The sequence below is a fragment of the Limulus polyphemus genome, unplaced genomic scaffold (assembly GCF_000517525.1).
Source record: "Limulus polyphemus unplaced genomic scaffold, Limulus_polyphemus-2.1.2 Scaffold6508, whole genome shotgun sequence".
In the NCBI taxonomy this organism is placed as follows: domain Eukaryota; kingdom Metazoa; phylum Arthropoda; class Merostomata; order Xiphosura; family Limulidae; genus Limulus; species Limulus polyphemus.
In genome coordinates, this window is record NW_013672118.1 from 4874 (window position 1) to 24087 (window position 19214).

The 19214-nt window shown below is 34.1% G+C and overlaps 1 protein-coding gene across 1 annotated transcript in view; it reads left to right on the forward strand.

Annotated features, from left to right (window-relative positions):
* LOC106473795 (PH and SEC7 domain-containing protein 3-like) overlaps positions 1-19214 on the forward strand; it is a 31771-nt gene that overhangs the window by 3749 nt on the left and 8808 nt on the right. Inside the window, exons 3-7 of the mRNA XM_022402182.1 lie at positions 888-960; positions 4924-5005; positions 9726-9796; positions 15193-15350; positions 16739-16883. Of these exons, the coding sequence (XP_022257890.1) occupies positions 888-960; positions 4924-5005; positions 9726-9796; positions 15193-15350; positions 16739-16883 (529 nt within the window). The remainder of the gene's footprint in view (positions 1-887; positions 961-4923; positions 5006-9725; positions 9797-15192; positions 15351-16738; positions 16884-19214) is intronic.

A 19214-nucleotide genomic window follows, 5' to 3' on the forward strand; every position in this document is an offset into this window, starting at 1 on the left:
GTGGTAGTTGGTTAGGTATAGCGCTATACCTAACCAACTACCACACTATACCTAACCAACTACCACATGGTAGTTGGTTAGGTATAGCATGGTAGTTGGTTAGATATAACATGTTAGTTGGTTAGGTATAGCATGTTAGTTGGTTAGGTATAGCATGTTAGTTGGTTAGGTATAGCATGCTACACCTAACCAACTAATATGCTATACCTAACCAACTAACATGCTATACCTAAACAACTACCATCTTATACCTAACCAACTACCATGCTATACCTAACCAACTACCACGCTATACCTAACCAACTACCACGCTATACCTAACCAACTAACACGGTAGTTGGTTAGGTATAGCACGGTAGTTGGTTAGGTATAAGATGGTAGTTGGTTAGGTATAGCATGTTAGTTGGTTAGGTATAGCGTGGTAGCTAATGTGTCAGACTGATGATTCTAAAGTTTGAGCTATGTTATGCTGCTGGACATTGTTGTAACTTTCAAATTAGCTGGCATTATAAGTGTGGTAGTTATTTGGTTAGAAGTAGCTGTATATCAGGTGCTGTTGTGACATTTTCTTCTAGGTGGTCAACAGCTGTAAAAAAAGGATGGCTATACCTAGACCTATCTGGTTGCCCCATGTGATGCATAAGGTATCATTCAGATTGGTTTAAATGGTGGTATTAATAACTAGAATTGAGAAAGGTACTTGAAAGTGGCCAAGTAGAGAAGTAAAACAAAAATACTCTGGACTCTACACCATGCTGCTATGGTGACAAATTATGTTTAACAAAAGCCTGTTTGTCGACCCCATTTTTCTATAAAAAACATTTTTCTAAGTTACCAGTTTTTTTTGTTTTTCTGATGTTGACTTATTCTCTCCGTGATTCAACTAGAGAGGACAGTGGTCTTAGAGCTGGAACTCAGCCGACACGACAGAGTTTTATTGGACACAATCCTTTCCTAGAGGTAAGAATGTATCAATATTGTTACTTATTTTACCTTGTTACTCAAGTTTTAATGTACCTTACTGTCCATATATGTATAAGGAAAAACATTTATTGCTACATTTCTGTCTATCAAAAAATTAATGTTTGAATAGAATCTCGGCTTTCGTCATTATACCTTTCCTTTAGTTAACCTTAAAATACTACTGTTATGATCATTTTACAATAGAATAACATTTTTATGATTGGAAATTATGGTTCTATTTGGTTTGCTAGTGAGGAAGTCAGTAAGGTAGGAATTTTATTTTCCATGTAAAGTAAAGACAGCTTAGTCTGCTATGTGATCATTAGCCGACCAAGTGACATGTCTACTTCCATTCCTGTCTTGTTTAGTTCCTATTTTTGAAGTTCAGTTTGTTTACTTCTTTTGTATATCCTATCTTGTTTTTGAAGTTCAGTAGTCAGTCCTAAAAGACTTTTCTTACTTAGCAATAAATTTTTTTCTTTATACTTGTTTGTTTACTTCCCCTTTGTAAGATAACTTTGGGATGCTCTGGATAGTTGAAAAGTGGTAAAAACACCAGAGATAGAGTGACTATGTCAGGTAGCTCTTCATATCTAGCTTCTGATGATCTGTAGAGAAGAAAATCCAGATGACTTTTGTATTTCTTTAATACGGGCATCTGTGTCATCCCTACAGATGGTGCTAGCGCACTCTCAGATATTTAAATCTCATGACCAGATAGTTAATATAAAAAATTTTCAAACTAGTTAACTTAAAAAAAATATGCATTTGTATATTCTAAATCTACCCATATCAACTTACGAAACAAGCAGTTAATACTAAACAGCAGAAGACCCATATCAACTTAAGAAGCAAGCAGTTAATACTAAACAGCAGAAGACCCATATCAACTTAAGAAGCAAGCAGTTAATACTAAACAGCAAAAGACTCGTATCAACTTAAGAAACAAGCAGTTAATATTAAGTTGATATGGGTATTCTGCTGTTTAGTATTAACTGCTTGTTAAGTTGATATGGGTCTTCTGCTGTTTAGGAAACAAGCAGTTAATACTAAACAGCACAAGACCCATATCAACTTAAGAAACAAGCAGTTAATACTAAACAGCACAAGACCCATATCAACTTAAGAAACAAACAGTTAATACTAAACAGCAAAAGACCCATATCAACTTAAGAAACAAGCAGTCAATACTAAACAGCACAAGACCCATATCAACTTAAGAAACAAGCAGTTACATAGAATCTAGTATGTCACTGTGTTGTTTTAACACATCATTGAATGAGTCATCCAAGATAAGTACATGTGTTATTTTAACACATCATAGAATGAGTCATTCAAGATAAGTACATGCTCTAAATGTGAAGTCCTCTAGCATCTGAATTCATGCTCGACGAACGTTTTTCTCTCTTCAGGCTACTATTAAATACTAAAAGTGTACAAGTCCACAGAAAAGTATCTTGCAGAATAAGAAAACGTGTTGATTTATTTACCTCAATTTGTTTGTAATATTCTACTCTACTTTCATCTAAATCCTTGTTTAATATTTTAGGGAAATAACTATTTCAATAGTTTCTTCCTGAAACATTTCTGTTTTTGATTCATATATTGGCACAGAGTCTGTTAGAGAGATCTCGTTCACATGACTAAGCTTCTGTCAAGAGAGCTTATCCTGTTTTCTTTTGAACAAAATGTAGGATTCATATTTATGGATTATAAATTACTCAATGATTAATTTTTTTTCCACCTTTTGGTTTCATTTCTCCAGACTATGATCGTCACCTCTCCACAAATCAAGTAGTTAGTGCCTTGGCAGTACTGCTGTAAAGTTTTGGCTTGTGCACCAAGCTGTTGAAAGAGTTGCACATAATAACATGTACAGTGCAAGTTCATGGTGTTAAGTATTTCTTGCTCTTGATTGTCGATGACAGTTAAGCCAAATTTTTTATTGTACTAATAGTAATGCACTTAATAAAAATTTTTATTTAATTAAATAATGCACCAAAGAATATAGACTAATAACATGCAAAAAGTGGACAAATTCACTTACCTCTCAAAATTGTCTTGGCTTTCTAACTATGCGGTTAGAGCCGTTACAAATTCATCCAATCTATTTGTTAACTTTCCCATGGAAATGATGTTGCTACTCTAAATGAAATTTACATCTAACTGTTCAGAAGACAACGTTATACAATGCATCATTTGATAGATGAAAACCTTGACTTTTTTTTGGTTATAGGTAATTTATAATTTAACATAAGAGAGAACTATCAACGAATTGTGAAAGAGAGGATGTGGCAGGAGGGGTCTGATTTTCTATTCGATAGCTTTGTAACCAAACAAAATTGAAGGCTATAAAAATTATTGTTTGTTTGAGCAATAACGATTTTATAGAGTAATTTACATTTAATTTCGTACTTTTTCACGGTGTTGTGGATAAAATAGAAACGAAAATGTCATGTGGGTCACACTAATGAAAATATAGTTTTTTTTTAATATTGATTGTAGAATTCAAATTTAAAACTTGTATACTATTAAAATATGGATTATTAGCTGAGAATTTATGCTGTTCTCATTGGTATAACATAAACAAAAAGTAGTTTAATAAAATTTGGAATGTAAGACATTAAAACCTTGTGTCATGTGCAGTAAAGGATACCCATGGTGTTAGGGTTAAGGATTTGATAGTTGTTTACCAGTTCTGCTTGATACTCCCATATATCCAGGGTTGATACTTCCATATATCCACGGGTCGATGCTCCCATATATCCACGGGTCGATGCTCCCATATATCCACGGGTCGATGCTCCCATATATCCACGGGTCGATGCTCCCATATATCCACGGGTCGATGCTCCCATATATCCACGGGTCGATACTCCAATATATCCACGGGTCGATGCTCCCATATATCCACGGGTCGATGCTCCCATACATCCACGGGTCGATGCTCCCATACATCCACGGGTCGATGCTCCCATATATCCACACGTTTAATTGGTGTATAGTTTTGCCAATTCAAGTGGCATTACAGCCACCACATGTATTTATACATGATTCTGGAATTCATAGGGGTAGGTAACAGGTCATCAGAAGTGAGAGCTCTTTCAATGGTTTGGCATATTTGCCAAAAGGTTTTGGTTGTAGCTCAGGGATCGGCAACCTGCAGCTATAAGGATATTTGTGGAGCTCTCTGTTGTGTCCACCGAATTGTAAATCTGAAAACTTACTGCTGTCCCACCGGGGGGACCTTTTTTTTCCAGTTTAGACCATTAGTGCATATTGTTCAAAATGCTTTAGTCTTAGACAGTAACAAAAGTAAAGGCTCGTCTTCTTTGAAGGGTTGCCAACCCCTACCTTAGTTATTTATGGAGAGTTACCTACCTGAAACACATTTTCAAGTTGAGAGAAATTTAACTTCTTACAATAATACTTGCCTCTCCATAGTGCATTTAGCTAGACTCACAGTACAGTAAGATTTTTGTCTATCTGTCACTTCAGGTTTCTTTCATTGTTCTACTGTACTTTTTGTTGGAAGGTTTTTCCTTTCTTTAATGTCTAGCATCACTGTTTATCAGGAGTCTATGAAAGAAGTAGTAATGAAGAATTTTCAACAATGGATGTAGCGTGTGTAATTATTCTAGAGTGCTCACCAATGTATTCTTTCTAGAATTTGGTTTCATTTTGTGAAGATAATCTTTTAAGAGAGTAATAAAAACATTTCATCTTCATTATGTTTTATAGTAGATCCTCATATGTCAATCATCACAGCACGAGCCCGATGTAATGATAGGCTTAGGAAGTGCAAATAAAGGCTTATACGGAGCACCTAGTCTTATTGATAAGTTTTCAAATGTCAGTTTAAGTAAGAAATAATTGAATGTAAATAAGATAATCAAGCTTGTTTGATACAGAGATGGTTGTACTTAGGTTAAAGGTTTTAAGTTATTTTGATATGTATAGGTACCTGATCCAACTTATGCTACAGAATACAAGAAGGGCTATGTCTTGAAAAAATGTTGTTTAGAACCAGGAGGGAAGAAAAGTAAGTACTTGCATGTAAAGTACAGAAATCTGTAGTTTGCTAGTTAAGAAATTTTCACAAGTGACAGATGTCATGAAATATTAAATTAGGGTAATAGGTTGTGATTTTATAAGCTCTTATTTTGGATTCTCATTGGTTTTTGTTGAGCTTAGATTGTCACAGTGCAAGAGGGTAAGCAAAAAAAAAAATAATTTACAACAACGTTTTTGTATTTATATGTCTAATGTGTGTGTATGCACATAATCACCCAAAGTATTTAGATAGTGTGTTACGGATAGTGGTGTTAAGTTCCGATACAGACTTACCTCACACAAGGCTATCTCAATCTCCTTTTGCCTTCTAAGCATTGATAAAAATTTTTGTAATCAGTGCACCAGTCTATATAGCCTATCAATTTTGCACTTTTTATGAACATGTATGTATCATGTGACTACTCTCCACCAATAGTATTGTGCCACCTATATTGGTGCAATCCAGCTACCTCTGCTATCCCCCACTCAATCTTCACTTTTTTGGTTGATACAGCATTGTTTAGACATGTGTTTGCATTTATTTCTTGCTACCAAATTATATGAGATATTAGTGAGAATTTGTGATCAATGTATCGAATGTGTAAATTCCTGTTAGAGTCGAAAATGCTACTGGTAATGATTCCCAGGAATCAGGCTTGACTGTATTTACAGACGAGGTACAGGCAGGGAGCTTGGTAAGGCTTCCCAGGAATCAGGCTTGACTGTATTTGGTACAGCCAGTGAGCTTGGTAAGGCTTTCCAGGAATCAGGCTCGACTGTATTTGGTACAGGCAGGGAGCTTGGTAAGGCTTCCCAGGAATCAGGCTTGACTGTATTTGGTACAGGCAGGGAGCTTGGTAAGGCTTCCCAGGAATCAGGCTCGACTGTATTTGGTACAGGCAGGGAGCTAGATTCATGTTTGGCTGATGATTTTTTTCTTTTTAACGTGACAGTGTTTCTGGAGAAGAATAATGTCAATGAGAAGACAATTTGGACTCTTTTTTTTTCTGGCACCTTCTTATTTTCATGTGGCACACTTTCCACCAATTGCCATCCTTCACTTTGGCAGCACATTGTTCTTCTCTCTCTTCCTTCCTACTGATTCCAGTTTTTCCCGGGGTTCTGTGGTAAGTTTTTCAACATGTACACTTCACTCCTGGTTGATATACTCATAGTAGGCATGGTTAAGATGCTCTTTGCTCTCATTTACATATGGGAGAATTAAGTATTTCGACATCATCAGTGCTAAAACTTTTGGTAAGTTTGTTATTTATGTGTCCTTTGTCATTTAAGTTACTTTAGGTGAATTGTAAGTTAGATTTGGAATATTACTTTGTTTTTTTTTTGGTAATTTTAATTGTTTTACACGTTTGTTGTTATTATTTACTTTTTAGACTTGGCAAATATCATGGATTTGTTACTTCGTTAGTAATAAGTACTTTAACTGGATATGTTTGGATTGTTTGTAAGTTACATATCATTACTACTAGTAACATTTAACTCATTGTTGTATTTGAGTATTGTTTTGTTTTTTTTGTCAATGTTAACTATATGCTTTCTCATTTTAATTTTCATCAGTGTAGGACTTAATTATGTGTCCTTTGTCATCTCGGTTAATTTAGAGGAATTTTAGGTTAGATATTGATTATTTTTGTGTTTTCTAGGTAATTTTAATGGTTTGCACGTTTGTTATTATTACATCCTTTTGAAGACAGGGTAAATTTAGATGGTTTGTCCATTTGATATTTATAGGTACTTTGTTAACTAGGTATGTTTAGTTAGTTTGTATGTTACATATAATTAATGCTAGTACTATATACTCCATTGTACTATCCAAATAATTGTTTTTGTAATTGTTCACTGTGTGCACTATCATCCTAATTTTCATCAGTGTAGGACTTAAGTTTTTTTGCTTTGTTATATTGCTGGTGTGTTTGTTTCTTTCCATTACTAGATACTAGAAACCTCAACTTCTCCTTGTAACCTATATCTCGGAGTTCTTCCCCACAGTCAATACTAGATGCTAGAAACCTCAGCTTCTCCTTGTAACCTATATCTCGGAGTTCTTCCCCACAGTCAATACTAGATGCAAGAAACCTCAGCTTCTCCTTGTAACCTACATCTTGGAGTTCTTCCCCACAGTGCCCACTTTTTTTGTAGTTATGTTTGCTCTAAGTCTTGTTTTCCGGTTCAAACATCTTCATTCCATTCTTCTTTCTATTGATGACCGGCTTCTGCTTGCTTCTTTCCCATTCACAGTCCAGAGACCACACTTCTCTGCTCATACAGAATGCAGCATGAGTTGGATTCATGATGACAGTGGGGGAGTCCATTGTTACCTGCTTTTCAGTATCCTGTTCATTTGGGGGGGGGGGGAGTCTTCATTCCAACCTCAGTCTGGCTCAGCCTTCTCCTCTTTCTCTTCTGGTTTGGAGCGAGCAGTTCATATGTCACTCACCTCACATTTCGTTCAGGTCAAGATGTTCTATCTCTTTGGGGATGTGGGCTTTCTTGGAAGCTCTTTCCCATGGTCCTGATTTGCATGTGTTCCCTTCAGTGGACATTCCTATATCAGTGGAACTTCTACTCAGATCTCTGGCTTGGTGGCTAGACACAGACCAGACCATGGCATTGGAAGTGATCGTTCAGATTCCAATGCGGACTATTTCCAATATATTTATCGTTCATTAGCTGCATGACCTGAAGTGGATATCGTCTACTTTCCTTGGCAGTTCTATATGTCTGTTCACCTTTAACTAGGGTAAGTCTTATCACTTCATTTCATTTATCGTTTTATTTCAGAAACCCTAGTTTTAACTGTTGATAATTGGATCCCACTTTGTGGCGGGTATTGCCTAGTCAGGTATGCTTTGCCTCAAACCTTCACTATTTACTGCTTGTACTATAACCCTCACTGTAGAGATGGAGTGTTCCTCATGACTACTGGTGGCATATCCAGTGTTGTGGATATATATATATATATATATGTTTCTAGGTATACATAAGTTACAATCAGTGGTAGACTGTCACTCATGAACTTCATGAGTAAAGCAGAAAGGGATTTCTGCCCATCCCTACCGACCTTTTTATTGCAAAAATTGGGGTTGGTCTGCTTTTTAAAATAGGGAATTATAGACTTTCATTGCACTTTCTCTGGTGTGACATTCCTCTGGAATCCCCCACCATGTTTACTTCCTTCCCCCCCCCCTTTTTTTACTTCAAGTGGAACACTGGAGTCCTTACCACTTCCCTGTTCCCAGTTGCAGGGTTGGTGGACCATGGAGGCTTCTTCCTGAGTGAGTTAGAAATTTAATTTATCATACATACTGAGGATTATACACTCGGGGAGAAGAAGGCAAAGGTGGTTTCTCTCCTTCCATTTCTCCTGGATACTTTTTTCCAGGTGGACAACAATAGAAAGAAAATTAAATTGTAGGTTGGAGCAGGTCCAGTACATAGATACTTCTGATTATATTTCACTATGCATTGAGTCTCTCAGAACAAATAGCATTTGTGCATATCTTCATAATGCTGAGGACGAGTTATGAAACTCTGTATGTCTGGTTGAGGTTATATATGTATCTGCCCTTGACAGATTCATTTCCTTTTTCAAGGGCAAAGAGCATACCTGTTCCAGAAGTAGTGTGGTACTTCTATTTATGTGCTTAGTTAATCTCCGAGCACACCTGTTCATTTTTGGCTGTTGCTTTCTGCTTGGTATCTATGTTGTGAGCCTAAACTGGCCCCTCCACCTTTGCAATGTGGGATTCTCGCTTTGTGTAAGAGGAGGTAAGATCATATTGGAAGTTACAATTTTTCTTACACTAAAAATCTATATTTGATAGGTACTTACCTCATCTCACACACACTTCCCATGGCTGGTGTTTTTGTTTTAGCACTTGCCAATTCTCGAAAGTAAGAAGTGAATGGGAATAGCACAGAGAGCTAGCTGTACCAATATAGGTGGCACAGTACTATTGGTGGAGAGTTGTCTCTCATAAATGGTGCAAAATTGATGGGGTATATAGACTGGTGTGCTGATTGCAAAATTTTTTTAGCAATACTCAAAGGGCAGAAAAAGATCTAGACAGCTTTGTGTGACAGGAGGTAAGTATCTATCAGAAATACATTTTCAGCATAAGAAAAATGTTAATTTTTTTAAATTGAATTGTTCCTGGTAAAGATCTAGTCATTATTAAAATGATTACAATCTTAGCTTTTGTCCACTTGATTTTTATATGCATGTGTTTGTACAATTGTTTATAAGTATTACATCAACGACATAAGTATTGAGTAAGGTTAACCTAGTGATGTGTTTTTAATATTTGCTGTTAAACTTGCACTATTAAGTTATAAAAAAAAAGAGTAGCTATCTTTATATTTCTTTTAATGTAAGTAAAATAAGAACCTTTATCTACAGAATGTATTTTTGTGAGCTCAATATTTTACTATTACAGCTTCAACAGAAGCTATTAATAATGCATAAAGGTGCATAAAATATTAACAATCAATAGGTTAGTTCATTATCAGCACACTTGTGTATGCATAATAATAAAAAAAAAGATTGTTTGGCAGTAGTTTGGTAAGTGGGTAGAGTCCTCACCAAATGTGGAAAAGCATAAGTAGATTATAGGAATGAATCTGCAATATTTTTCATAATAAGATTCTTTCCAATATATCTATATTTTATATTTGTCTTTTATTTACAGCTCCACTTGGCAAAAGAGGTTGGAAGATGTTCTATGCCACACTACGAGACATGGTTCTATTTTTACACAAGGTAAGTTGTTCTGAAAAAAAAAAGCAATTAAATATTTACCGCTTTCTTTGTGTCAAATTAAAAACAGTCTTTTCACTAATAGTAACAAAAGCAAAGGCAACTCTTATGTCAATTAGTTAGTTTCAATTTTTGTGCAAAGTTTGTTTTTAACACCTGTCACATGAGCCAGCTCAGCATCTTTTCATACTGAGCTTAGGATGGTTAAAGGGGGATCATTCTGGGAACAGATGATTTAAGATTATTTTGTTTGATCTCAATGAATGAAACTTGGCACAGTTTCTAAAATGAAAAAAAAAATCAATATTAACCCTTTTGCCTTAGGCAGGTTAACTCTCTCAACACAGGCTTGGTCATTTTGACCGACCATGTGACCTCTTTGTACTCGTTCAAAGTCTTTATAGATTTGATAATGTAGTGTGTATATCTTCAGAAAATTTGGCAGTCTTTCAGTCAACATTATACGTCGTTCACATATAAAAAATCATATTTTTTAGTGAAGTATTTTTGTACTCGTTCAAAGTCTTTATAGATTTGATAATGTAGTGTGTATATCTTCAGAAAATTTGGCAGTCTTTCAGTCAACATTATACGTCGTTCACATATAAAAAATCATATTTTTTAGTGAAGTATTTTTAATGAATTAAAAATAGATTTGTTCTTGAATATATCGAGTACTTATTTTGAATAGTCTGTGTGCAAACTAATTTTCATGTTAAGATTAAAATTACTTTTCGTCAGCTCAAAAATCTCAAATTTCATTTGTGTAATCTCTAAAACCTCCTACATACATTTCAAATGTTTGTATTCAGTAAAACTTAATTTTAAATTTTATCTGTAATTTTCTCTCTTCTAACTCTATACAAGGTTGGTCAATTTGATTGACCTTGTAACCACCAAAAAAATCAAAATAAATCTAAATTTACCTCTTTTTCTTTCTAGAATGACTTCAAATGTAACATGAAACTACATTAGTTTTCCTAAGTAGCTTTAAACTTGTAACAGTTTACATATATTTTAATTAGATTATAGTTTTATTGTCCGTTGAACTCTGTCTAACTACTATCTGAGCCATTATAAGTTGTAAACCACTCGGGGAATGTGTGATTCACATTACGCAATTGAATTACATTATCCATGAGCTGCTTGCGTGTGTGTGTCTCATAAACTATTTTAATTATGTTATTATTATTATTATTATTATTATTACTTATTTTACCTAATCTAGTCTTAAATAAGTTAAAAAGATCTGTATGTTTAGATTTTAGTTACTTTTATAATAATAAATAAAGAATAAACATAGAAAAAAATAAAGTACTTATCGGAATATTCTTCTTTTTTTTTGCTGTCAACTGTTGATGACACTTAACCCTACCTTTTTAAACTAATGTTAGTAGTGCATTGAAAATTTTTTATTTAATTAAATAATGCACCGAAGAACATAAACTAATAACATGCAAAAAGCAGACAATTTCTTCTAACAATCACAATTTTTCTGGCTTTCTATCTGTGTGACAAGAGCCGTTAAAATTCATCCAAGCTAGCCATTGTGATTCCCGTGGGAATCAAAGTTGTATTACGAGTGAAATTGGCAATTATCTGTTCAGAACACAACATAACAATATAATACGTCATTTGATAGATGAAAACCTTGCCTTTCTATTGGTTATAGGTAATATATAATTAAATGCAAGAAAGAGATAATGTGACAGTTGGGTGTAGCAGGAGGGGTCTGATTTTTTGTTTGATAGCTCTGTAACTAAACAAAATTGAAGGCTATAAAAATTATAGTTTGTCTGAGCGATGACATTTTTATAGTGAATAATTTATATTTAATTTCATACTTACTGGAGGGGTGGTGGATAAAATAGAGAAGAGAAGATATTTAGAGAAAATGTCACGTGTGTCACACTAGGGGAAATTCAGGATTTTTTTAAATATTGCCTTATAGAAATAAATACTAAAACTTATATACTTTTGAAATATGGATTATTAGATTAGATTTTATGCTATACTAATTTGTATAACATAAACAAAAATTAGTTTAATAAAATTTTGAATGTAAGACAAAAACTTTGTGTCATGTGCAGTAAAGGATACCTGGGGCGATAGGGTTAAAGTGCACATCATGATGTTTTGGAGAGTATTTTCAAAGTTTTATTAAATAACTTTACTACTTATATCAATGAAATTGGCATCAAAATGTAGTCTATAACTTAAATTCTAATATTATCATTTAATTTCTTAATTTGAAAGGAAATTAATGAAAAAATGCTAAATATTGATTTTTGTGTTTCACATCACACATGCTCTTGTCTTATTGCTCAGTGTACATTTTAATGCACCTACCATACAATGTGTACAATGGCTAATGAATTAGAAACTAAATTTGAGATATGGACAAGCTAGATATAAAATAAGAACCTCCCACCTCTATGATTCACGGAGATGTCAATACTTTTAGCAAATCTACTAGAGTGGCTCCTCCCACTACTCCATTCTTTTGAAACTTCTTGTCTTGTCACATCTACTAATTAGTGTGTGTTTATAACCAATAGAAAGAGCAGTTTCCCCTCCACTAATCTATGTTTTTCAGTGTATTTTTTATTTGTTATTCTGTTTTTTAAGAAAAATAAACATTTAAACACATACGTAATATATGATAGCCAAAATATCACAGTAATTTGCAAAATACTTGTATTACAATTAAAGGTTTATAGTTTGTAGGTCAGTACAGAGTTATGCCTACTGAATGTGTATTATTCTAATTGTCCAAATTTAGGTAAAATGAAAGCAAATTATACAACATTAAAAACTTGTCAACTTAAAAACAGGTTTATTCATACCATTTGGAAAGGTAAAATATTTTATAAATGTCAGGTAAGTAATGTTATACTTTATAAAAAAGACTAGACTTAGAAGGTTTGCGAAACTATAGGATACATTCATAAGCCAATAAATTCCATGTTCTGTTGTCAGCATAAACGTTTTCACTGATTATAAGTGCAGTGCGACAACTCTGAACTTTCCATGAAAACATTGTTGGATATATAGTCCTATACATTAGAAATCCTGTTTTCGGTCAAGTTAGCTATCTCTTTGCTTGTGCTATGTTGCATTCGAGGGTATCATATTATGGTGTCACGTAAACTGTCTACTGACACAAGTGGCAATTTACTGTTTTATTTTCAGTGGGTTCCTACTTTAGTCATTGACAGTAAAATAAACACAGAAAATAAATGTGAAAAGTTTAGCAGTTCAAACTCCCAAGAGAAGTACTCTGAAACTTCTTGACCGATAATAAAGAAAAAAGGAAACAACTGATCATTTTATTTCTGATTTTACAACTTTCAATTGTGCTTTGGTGATTTGCCTGCAGGCTGAAGAATCAAGTATGTTGTTAAGGTAAAGGTAATAACAGATAAAATATAAAGTTTTACTAATAAAAAAGTTTTGTAATACATCGTTCAATTTCAACACTGCATTTTTGGACTTTGCTGTGCCATTGGTTTTAAAAAATACTGAAACTAATGAGTTTGTATATATAAATCCAATCCCCCTTTTTGAAGATAATGATACTGTTATGCCCATTTCTTCATGTTCTGCTGTCAATGAAGTAATCAACTGATGAACATCTGATTCAGTTGGTATGTCAAATTAATAGTAATCAATTGATGAACATTTGATTCAGTTAGTATGTCAAATTGATAGTAATCAATTGATAACCATCTGATTCAGTTAGTGTGTCAAATTGATAGTAATCAATTAATGACCACCTGATTCAGTTAGTATGTCAAATTGATAGTAATCAATTGATGAACATCTGATTCAGTTGGTATGTCAAATTGATAGTAATCAATTGATGACCATCTGATTCAGTTGGTATGTCAAATTGATAGTAATCAATTGATGACCATCTGATTCAGTTGACACGCCAAATCGATTGGGATAACTTTGAATAAGATCTTCCATCCTCGGACCTGGACCCACGGTTTAGTTTAATTGCTACACTTAAACTGTCACATTTATGACCACATCTAGAACATTTCAAGCATGTTTCATTGCTACATTATTTTACTTTACATTTACAAGTTCACTTCTTCATGTTGGCTCTCATGGTCCTGGGTCAGATCATAGGTCCAGTCATGGGTCTGGTCCAGCGATTTGGACCTTGAAACTAGTGTCAAACATCTTCTTTTTGTCTAATCAAAACAACCCAAACCTTTCCAGTATGACATTTTTTTTTATCCAAATCAAGATGCTGGGCTGGCTTGTGTGGCAGATGTTAATATACCACATCAAGATGATGGGCTGGCTCGTGTGGCAGATATTAATATACCACATCAAGATGATGGGCTGGCTCGTGTGGCAGTTGTTACTATACTACATCAAGATGCTGGGCTGGCTCGTGTGGCAGTTGTTACTACACTACATCAAGATGCTGGGCTGACTTGTGTGGCAGATGTTGCTATAACACATCAAGATGCTGTGCTGCCTCGTGTGGCAGATGTTAATATACAACATCAAGATGATGGGCTGACTCGTGTGGCAGTTGTTACTATACCACATCAAGATGCTTTGCTGCCTCGTGTGGCAGATGTTAATATACAACATCAAGATGTTGGGCTGACTCATGTGGCAGTTGTTACTAGACCACATCAAGATGTTGGGCTGACTCATGTGGCAGATGTTACTTTTCCACATCAAGGTGCTGGGCTGCCTCGTGTGGCAGATGTTACTATACCACATCAAGACGCTGGGCTGACTCGTGTGGCAGATGTTGCGATACCACATCAAGATGATGGGCTGCCTCATGTGGCAGTTGTTACTATACCACATCAAGATGCTGGGCTGACTCATGTGGCAGATGTTGCTATACCACATCAAGATGCTGGGCTGGCTCGTGTGGCAGATGTTGCTATACCACGTCAAGATGCTGGGCTGACTCGTGTGGCAGATGTTGCTATACCACATCAAGATGCTGGGCTGACTCGTGTGGCAGATGTTAATATACCACATCAAGATGCTGGGCTGGCTCGTGTGGCAGATGTTAATGTACCACACTTGATAATTGTTTGAAAAGGAGAATCCCAAACATAATTTATTTAGACAAAAGTTGGAGAAAAGAACTATTATTAGTTCAGTTCCAAAACTTTCCATATGTGTGGTGATGATTGGATTTAATCACAATCTTTTATGGTTATTGGATTACGTGAAAGTAAAGAGCTCCTACTGATTCATAAAGACAAATATTTATTTTGTCACCTGTGATTGTTGTTTAAATGAAACACAGTTGTTTTGTTTTTCTTTGCTCCCATAAGAAAGTGTCTGTATAAAAGTTAACAATAATATATAACTGATGTAGGAACAACTTATGTTGGTTTTAATTAATGAAACAGGATGAACACAGTGTTGGAAAAAACCAGCTGTATAACAGTCTCCACAACGCTGTACACATTCACCACTGTCTGGCCACCATGGCTGTCGACTACAGGAAGAAGAGACACGTTTTTCGTCTTCAATCAGCTGATCAAGCAGAATATCTGTTTCAGACTGCGTAAGAATCTTTCTTTTTTTAATGTTAACAAAATCGTTGATCTCTTGATAGTTTCCAAACATTAAAAGGCATCTTCAATATTTTATATAACTTTTAACTTCAAGACATAAATCAGAAAATTGAGGTTTTAATGTGAACCTATTCACTCAATATTAGAAGATATGATACAGTGTGGATCTTGTATATTTTGTATTATATTTAAAAGAAAAAGGATGGAGGTGTGAACTGGCCAAGGTCATTGGTTTTAGTCTTTAAATGCAACATTCTTCCATTGTACACTACACAGAGTAAACTATCCTGTTGGGATCTCACCCCAAAGTTTTGGACAAGTAATAACAAAAAGTTTGGAACACAATGGCTTTAACTTGGGAAATGTTTGTTTGTTACCATGATTTGACTTGGTTAAAACATTGTCTTAAAACGTTAACCTACTTTTGTATAGTAAATACTTTTTTAATTTCACAAATAAAGCTTGTGTTTTCATCACTTTTTTATATATGGTATTTATAAAAAATGATTAATCATGACATGTTTAGTATTTAATTAATCGTTATATCAGGATTTAAGTTTCTATGAAAGCAAAAAATATTCATTGTGACAAATTTTAAAATTTAAGTAAATATTGATTTTCTAACTGTTTCAACAAATTTTTATTTTAAAACATTATTGAATCAATAATTTATCATTACATACCATTTATTTAGTATAGGTCATAAAAAAGCATGTTATAAGTTGTGTTTCTGTATAACTAAGAAGAGTCTTGCTAGTAAATAATTCATTTATCAATTTGTTTTTGAAGTTTTTTGCCTGCCCCAAAGTGCAGGTTTCTGTTTGCTTAGAAACTATAACCCATAGAAAATGTAATTATTTGTTTTATATTTTTCATGTTATTTTCCCTCTCTGCCATTAGTTTTATTACTAAAACTTTTTATTGTCACACCTTTTATGATGCCACAGTATGTGATATGAACACTTAGTAATGAAGCACAGCTTTGAAAATAGCTAGACACAATTGGATAAAACAGTCTATCTACATTATTATAATGTAAATAAAACAGTTTGAGTGGTAATTTGTTGTTCCTTGAGATATTGGCTCCCAGGAAGTCCTGTAAAAGTGGACGAAGGGTTCTTATGTGAAACTCCCAACATTTAGGAACAAACCACAAATCTGAAAATTTCTTCTTTAGACTGTATGGTTCTTCCTAGGGATGGCTATTTAGCACATGTGTTGTGTAAGGTTCTACTCAGGTTAAAAATATATACTTGACAAGTTAACATCACATCTGCCATAGTAAGAAGATAATACTTTTTAAGTAAGAAACCCTACTTTGTAACATCATGTTCACCAGTTATTGTTTGTCAGTCTGATAAGTTGTGTTGGTTTACAGTGACTCAGCTGACTTGGTTGATTGGGTGAACACCATCAATTTTGTTGCTGCTAGTCTTTCTTCACCACCTCTGGCAACAGCTGTTGGGTCTCAGCAGAGATTCCAACGTCCACTCCTTCCTGTTAGTCACACTAAACTGTCTCCAGTAAGTAAACTTTACTACAATTCCACTAAGTTAATTGTATGTTAGTGATTAGCAGTTTTAATATGTGTACACACCCTAGGTGTTACTCTTATTTACCAGTTCAATACCTGTTAGTCACACTAAACTGTCTCCAGTAAGTAAACTTTACTACAATTCCACTAAGTTAATTGTATGTTAGTGATTAGCAGTTTTAATATGTGTACACACCCTAGGTGTTACTCTTATTTACCAGTTCAATATATGAAATCAAGTTTCCTTAATCTGTTCAGTATTATATAAAGAAAATTAATTTGTAAAAATAATTCTATACATCATCACAAAGAAATATATAAGTAAGCTATACTTGTATGTCATTCCATTAGTTTTCTATGTCATTCCGTTAGTTTTCTATGTCATTCCATTAGTTTTCTATGTCATTCCGTTAGTTTTCTATGTCATTCCATTAGTTTTCTCTGTCACTCCATTAGTTTTCTTTGTCATTCCATTAATTTGTCTCATTTCATTAGTTTTCTGTCATTCCATTAGTTTTCTATGTCACTCCATTAGTTTTCTCTGTCACTCCATTAGTTTTCTCTGTCATTCCATTAGTTTTCTGTCATTCTGTTAGTTTTCTCTGTCACTGCATTAGTTTCTGTCATTCCATTAGTTTTGTATCATTCCATTAGTTTTCTATGTCATTCCATTAGTTTTCTTTGTCATTCCATTAGTTTTCTTTGTCATTCCATTAGTTTTCTTTGTCACTCCAATAGTTTTCTGTCACTCCAATAGTTTTCTGTCACTCCATTAGTTTCTATGTCATTCCAATAGTTTTGTCTCATTCCATTAGTTTCTATGTCATTCCAATAGTTTTGTCTCATTCCATTAGTTTTCTGTCACTCCATTAGTTTTGTCTCATTCCATTAGTTTTGCGTCACTCCATTAGTTTTCTGTCATTCCAATAGTTTTCTGTCATTCCATTAGTTTTCTATGTCATTCCAATAGTTTTGTCTCATTCCATTAGTTTTCTGTCATTCCAATAGTTTTCTCTGTCATTCCATTAGTTTTCTCTGTCATTCCATTAGTTTTCTCTGTCATTCCATTAGTTTCTCTGTCATTCCAATAGTTTTGTGTAATTCCATTAGTTTTCTATGCCTTTTTCAAATATAATAAAAATCACCATTACCTTTTCTCTGAGTTTTGTTTTTTTAATAATTAAGTTCTGATTTATTATAAGTGAAAAAGCAAAACACTTTATTTGAATCTGCAACTACATCTATGAGAGAAACAGAGAAGTGTTTTTAAAACTGTAGTTAAACTTCTCCTGCATCTGAGAGAAACTGAGAAGTGTTTTTAAAGTTGTAGTTAAACTCCCCTCACATCTGAGAGAGAAGCTGTGAAGTATTTTATAAATCTGTAGTTAAACTCCCCTCACATCTGAGAGAGAGAAGCTGTGAAGTATTTTATAAATCTGTAGTTCAACTCCCCTCACATCTGAGAGAGAAGCTGTGAAGTATTTTATAAATCTGTAGTTAAAGGTAGTGATCAGCAGTGGTTGGCATATCAGTATTTATTATGATCATGTAGAAAATGATAATTTATTAGTCCTAGAATAATTATAAAATTGTAATCTTTGCATACATTACAAAAGTATTTCACATAATTTTAATAATATCACTTTTTTTATCTTTGTTAGATTGAATCGTTTTCAATACGTGTTGTAATCTTTCATTTTGAAATATGTATGAACCAAGACAGTGATGTTTATTTGTTAATATGTTCTCTACATAACTTTGTTGTTTTTTGTTCCAACTCAGTTGTAGAAGAAAGTAAACAAAAATATATTACATAAAACTTTCTGATTTCACAATTAAACTGCAAAATAAATATTAACTTGTAATGAACTGACTTTTTTGTTATTGGCCATCACTAATAGTGGCTAGGACCCATACTAAGTCAGTCAGTTGTGTGAGTAATTATACTGTGTTATTGGCCATCACTAATAGTGACTAGGACCCATGCTAAGTCAGTCAGTTGTGTGGGTAATTATACTGTGTTATTGGTCATCACTAGTAGTGGCTAGGACCCATGCTAAATCAGTCAGTTGTGTGAGTAATTATACTGTGTTATTGGCCATCACTATTAGTGGTTAGGACCCATGCTAAGTCAGTCAGTTGTGTGGGTAATTATACTGTGTTATTGGCCATCACTAATAGTGGCTAGGACCCATACTAAGTCAGTCAGTTGTGTGAGTAATTATACTTTGTTATTGGCCATCACTAATAGTGACTAGGACCCATGCTAAGTCAGTCAGTTGTGTGAGTAATTATCCTTTGTTAACCATCAATAGTAGTG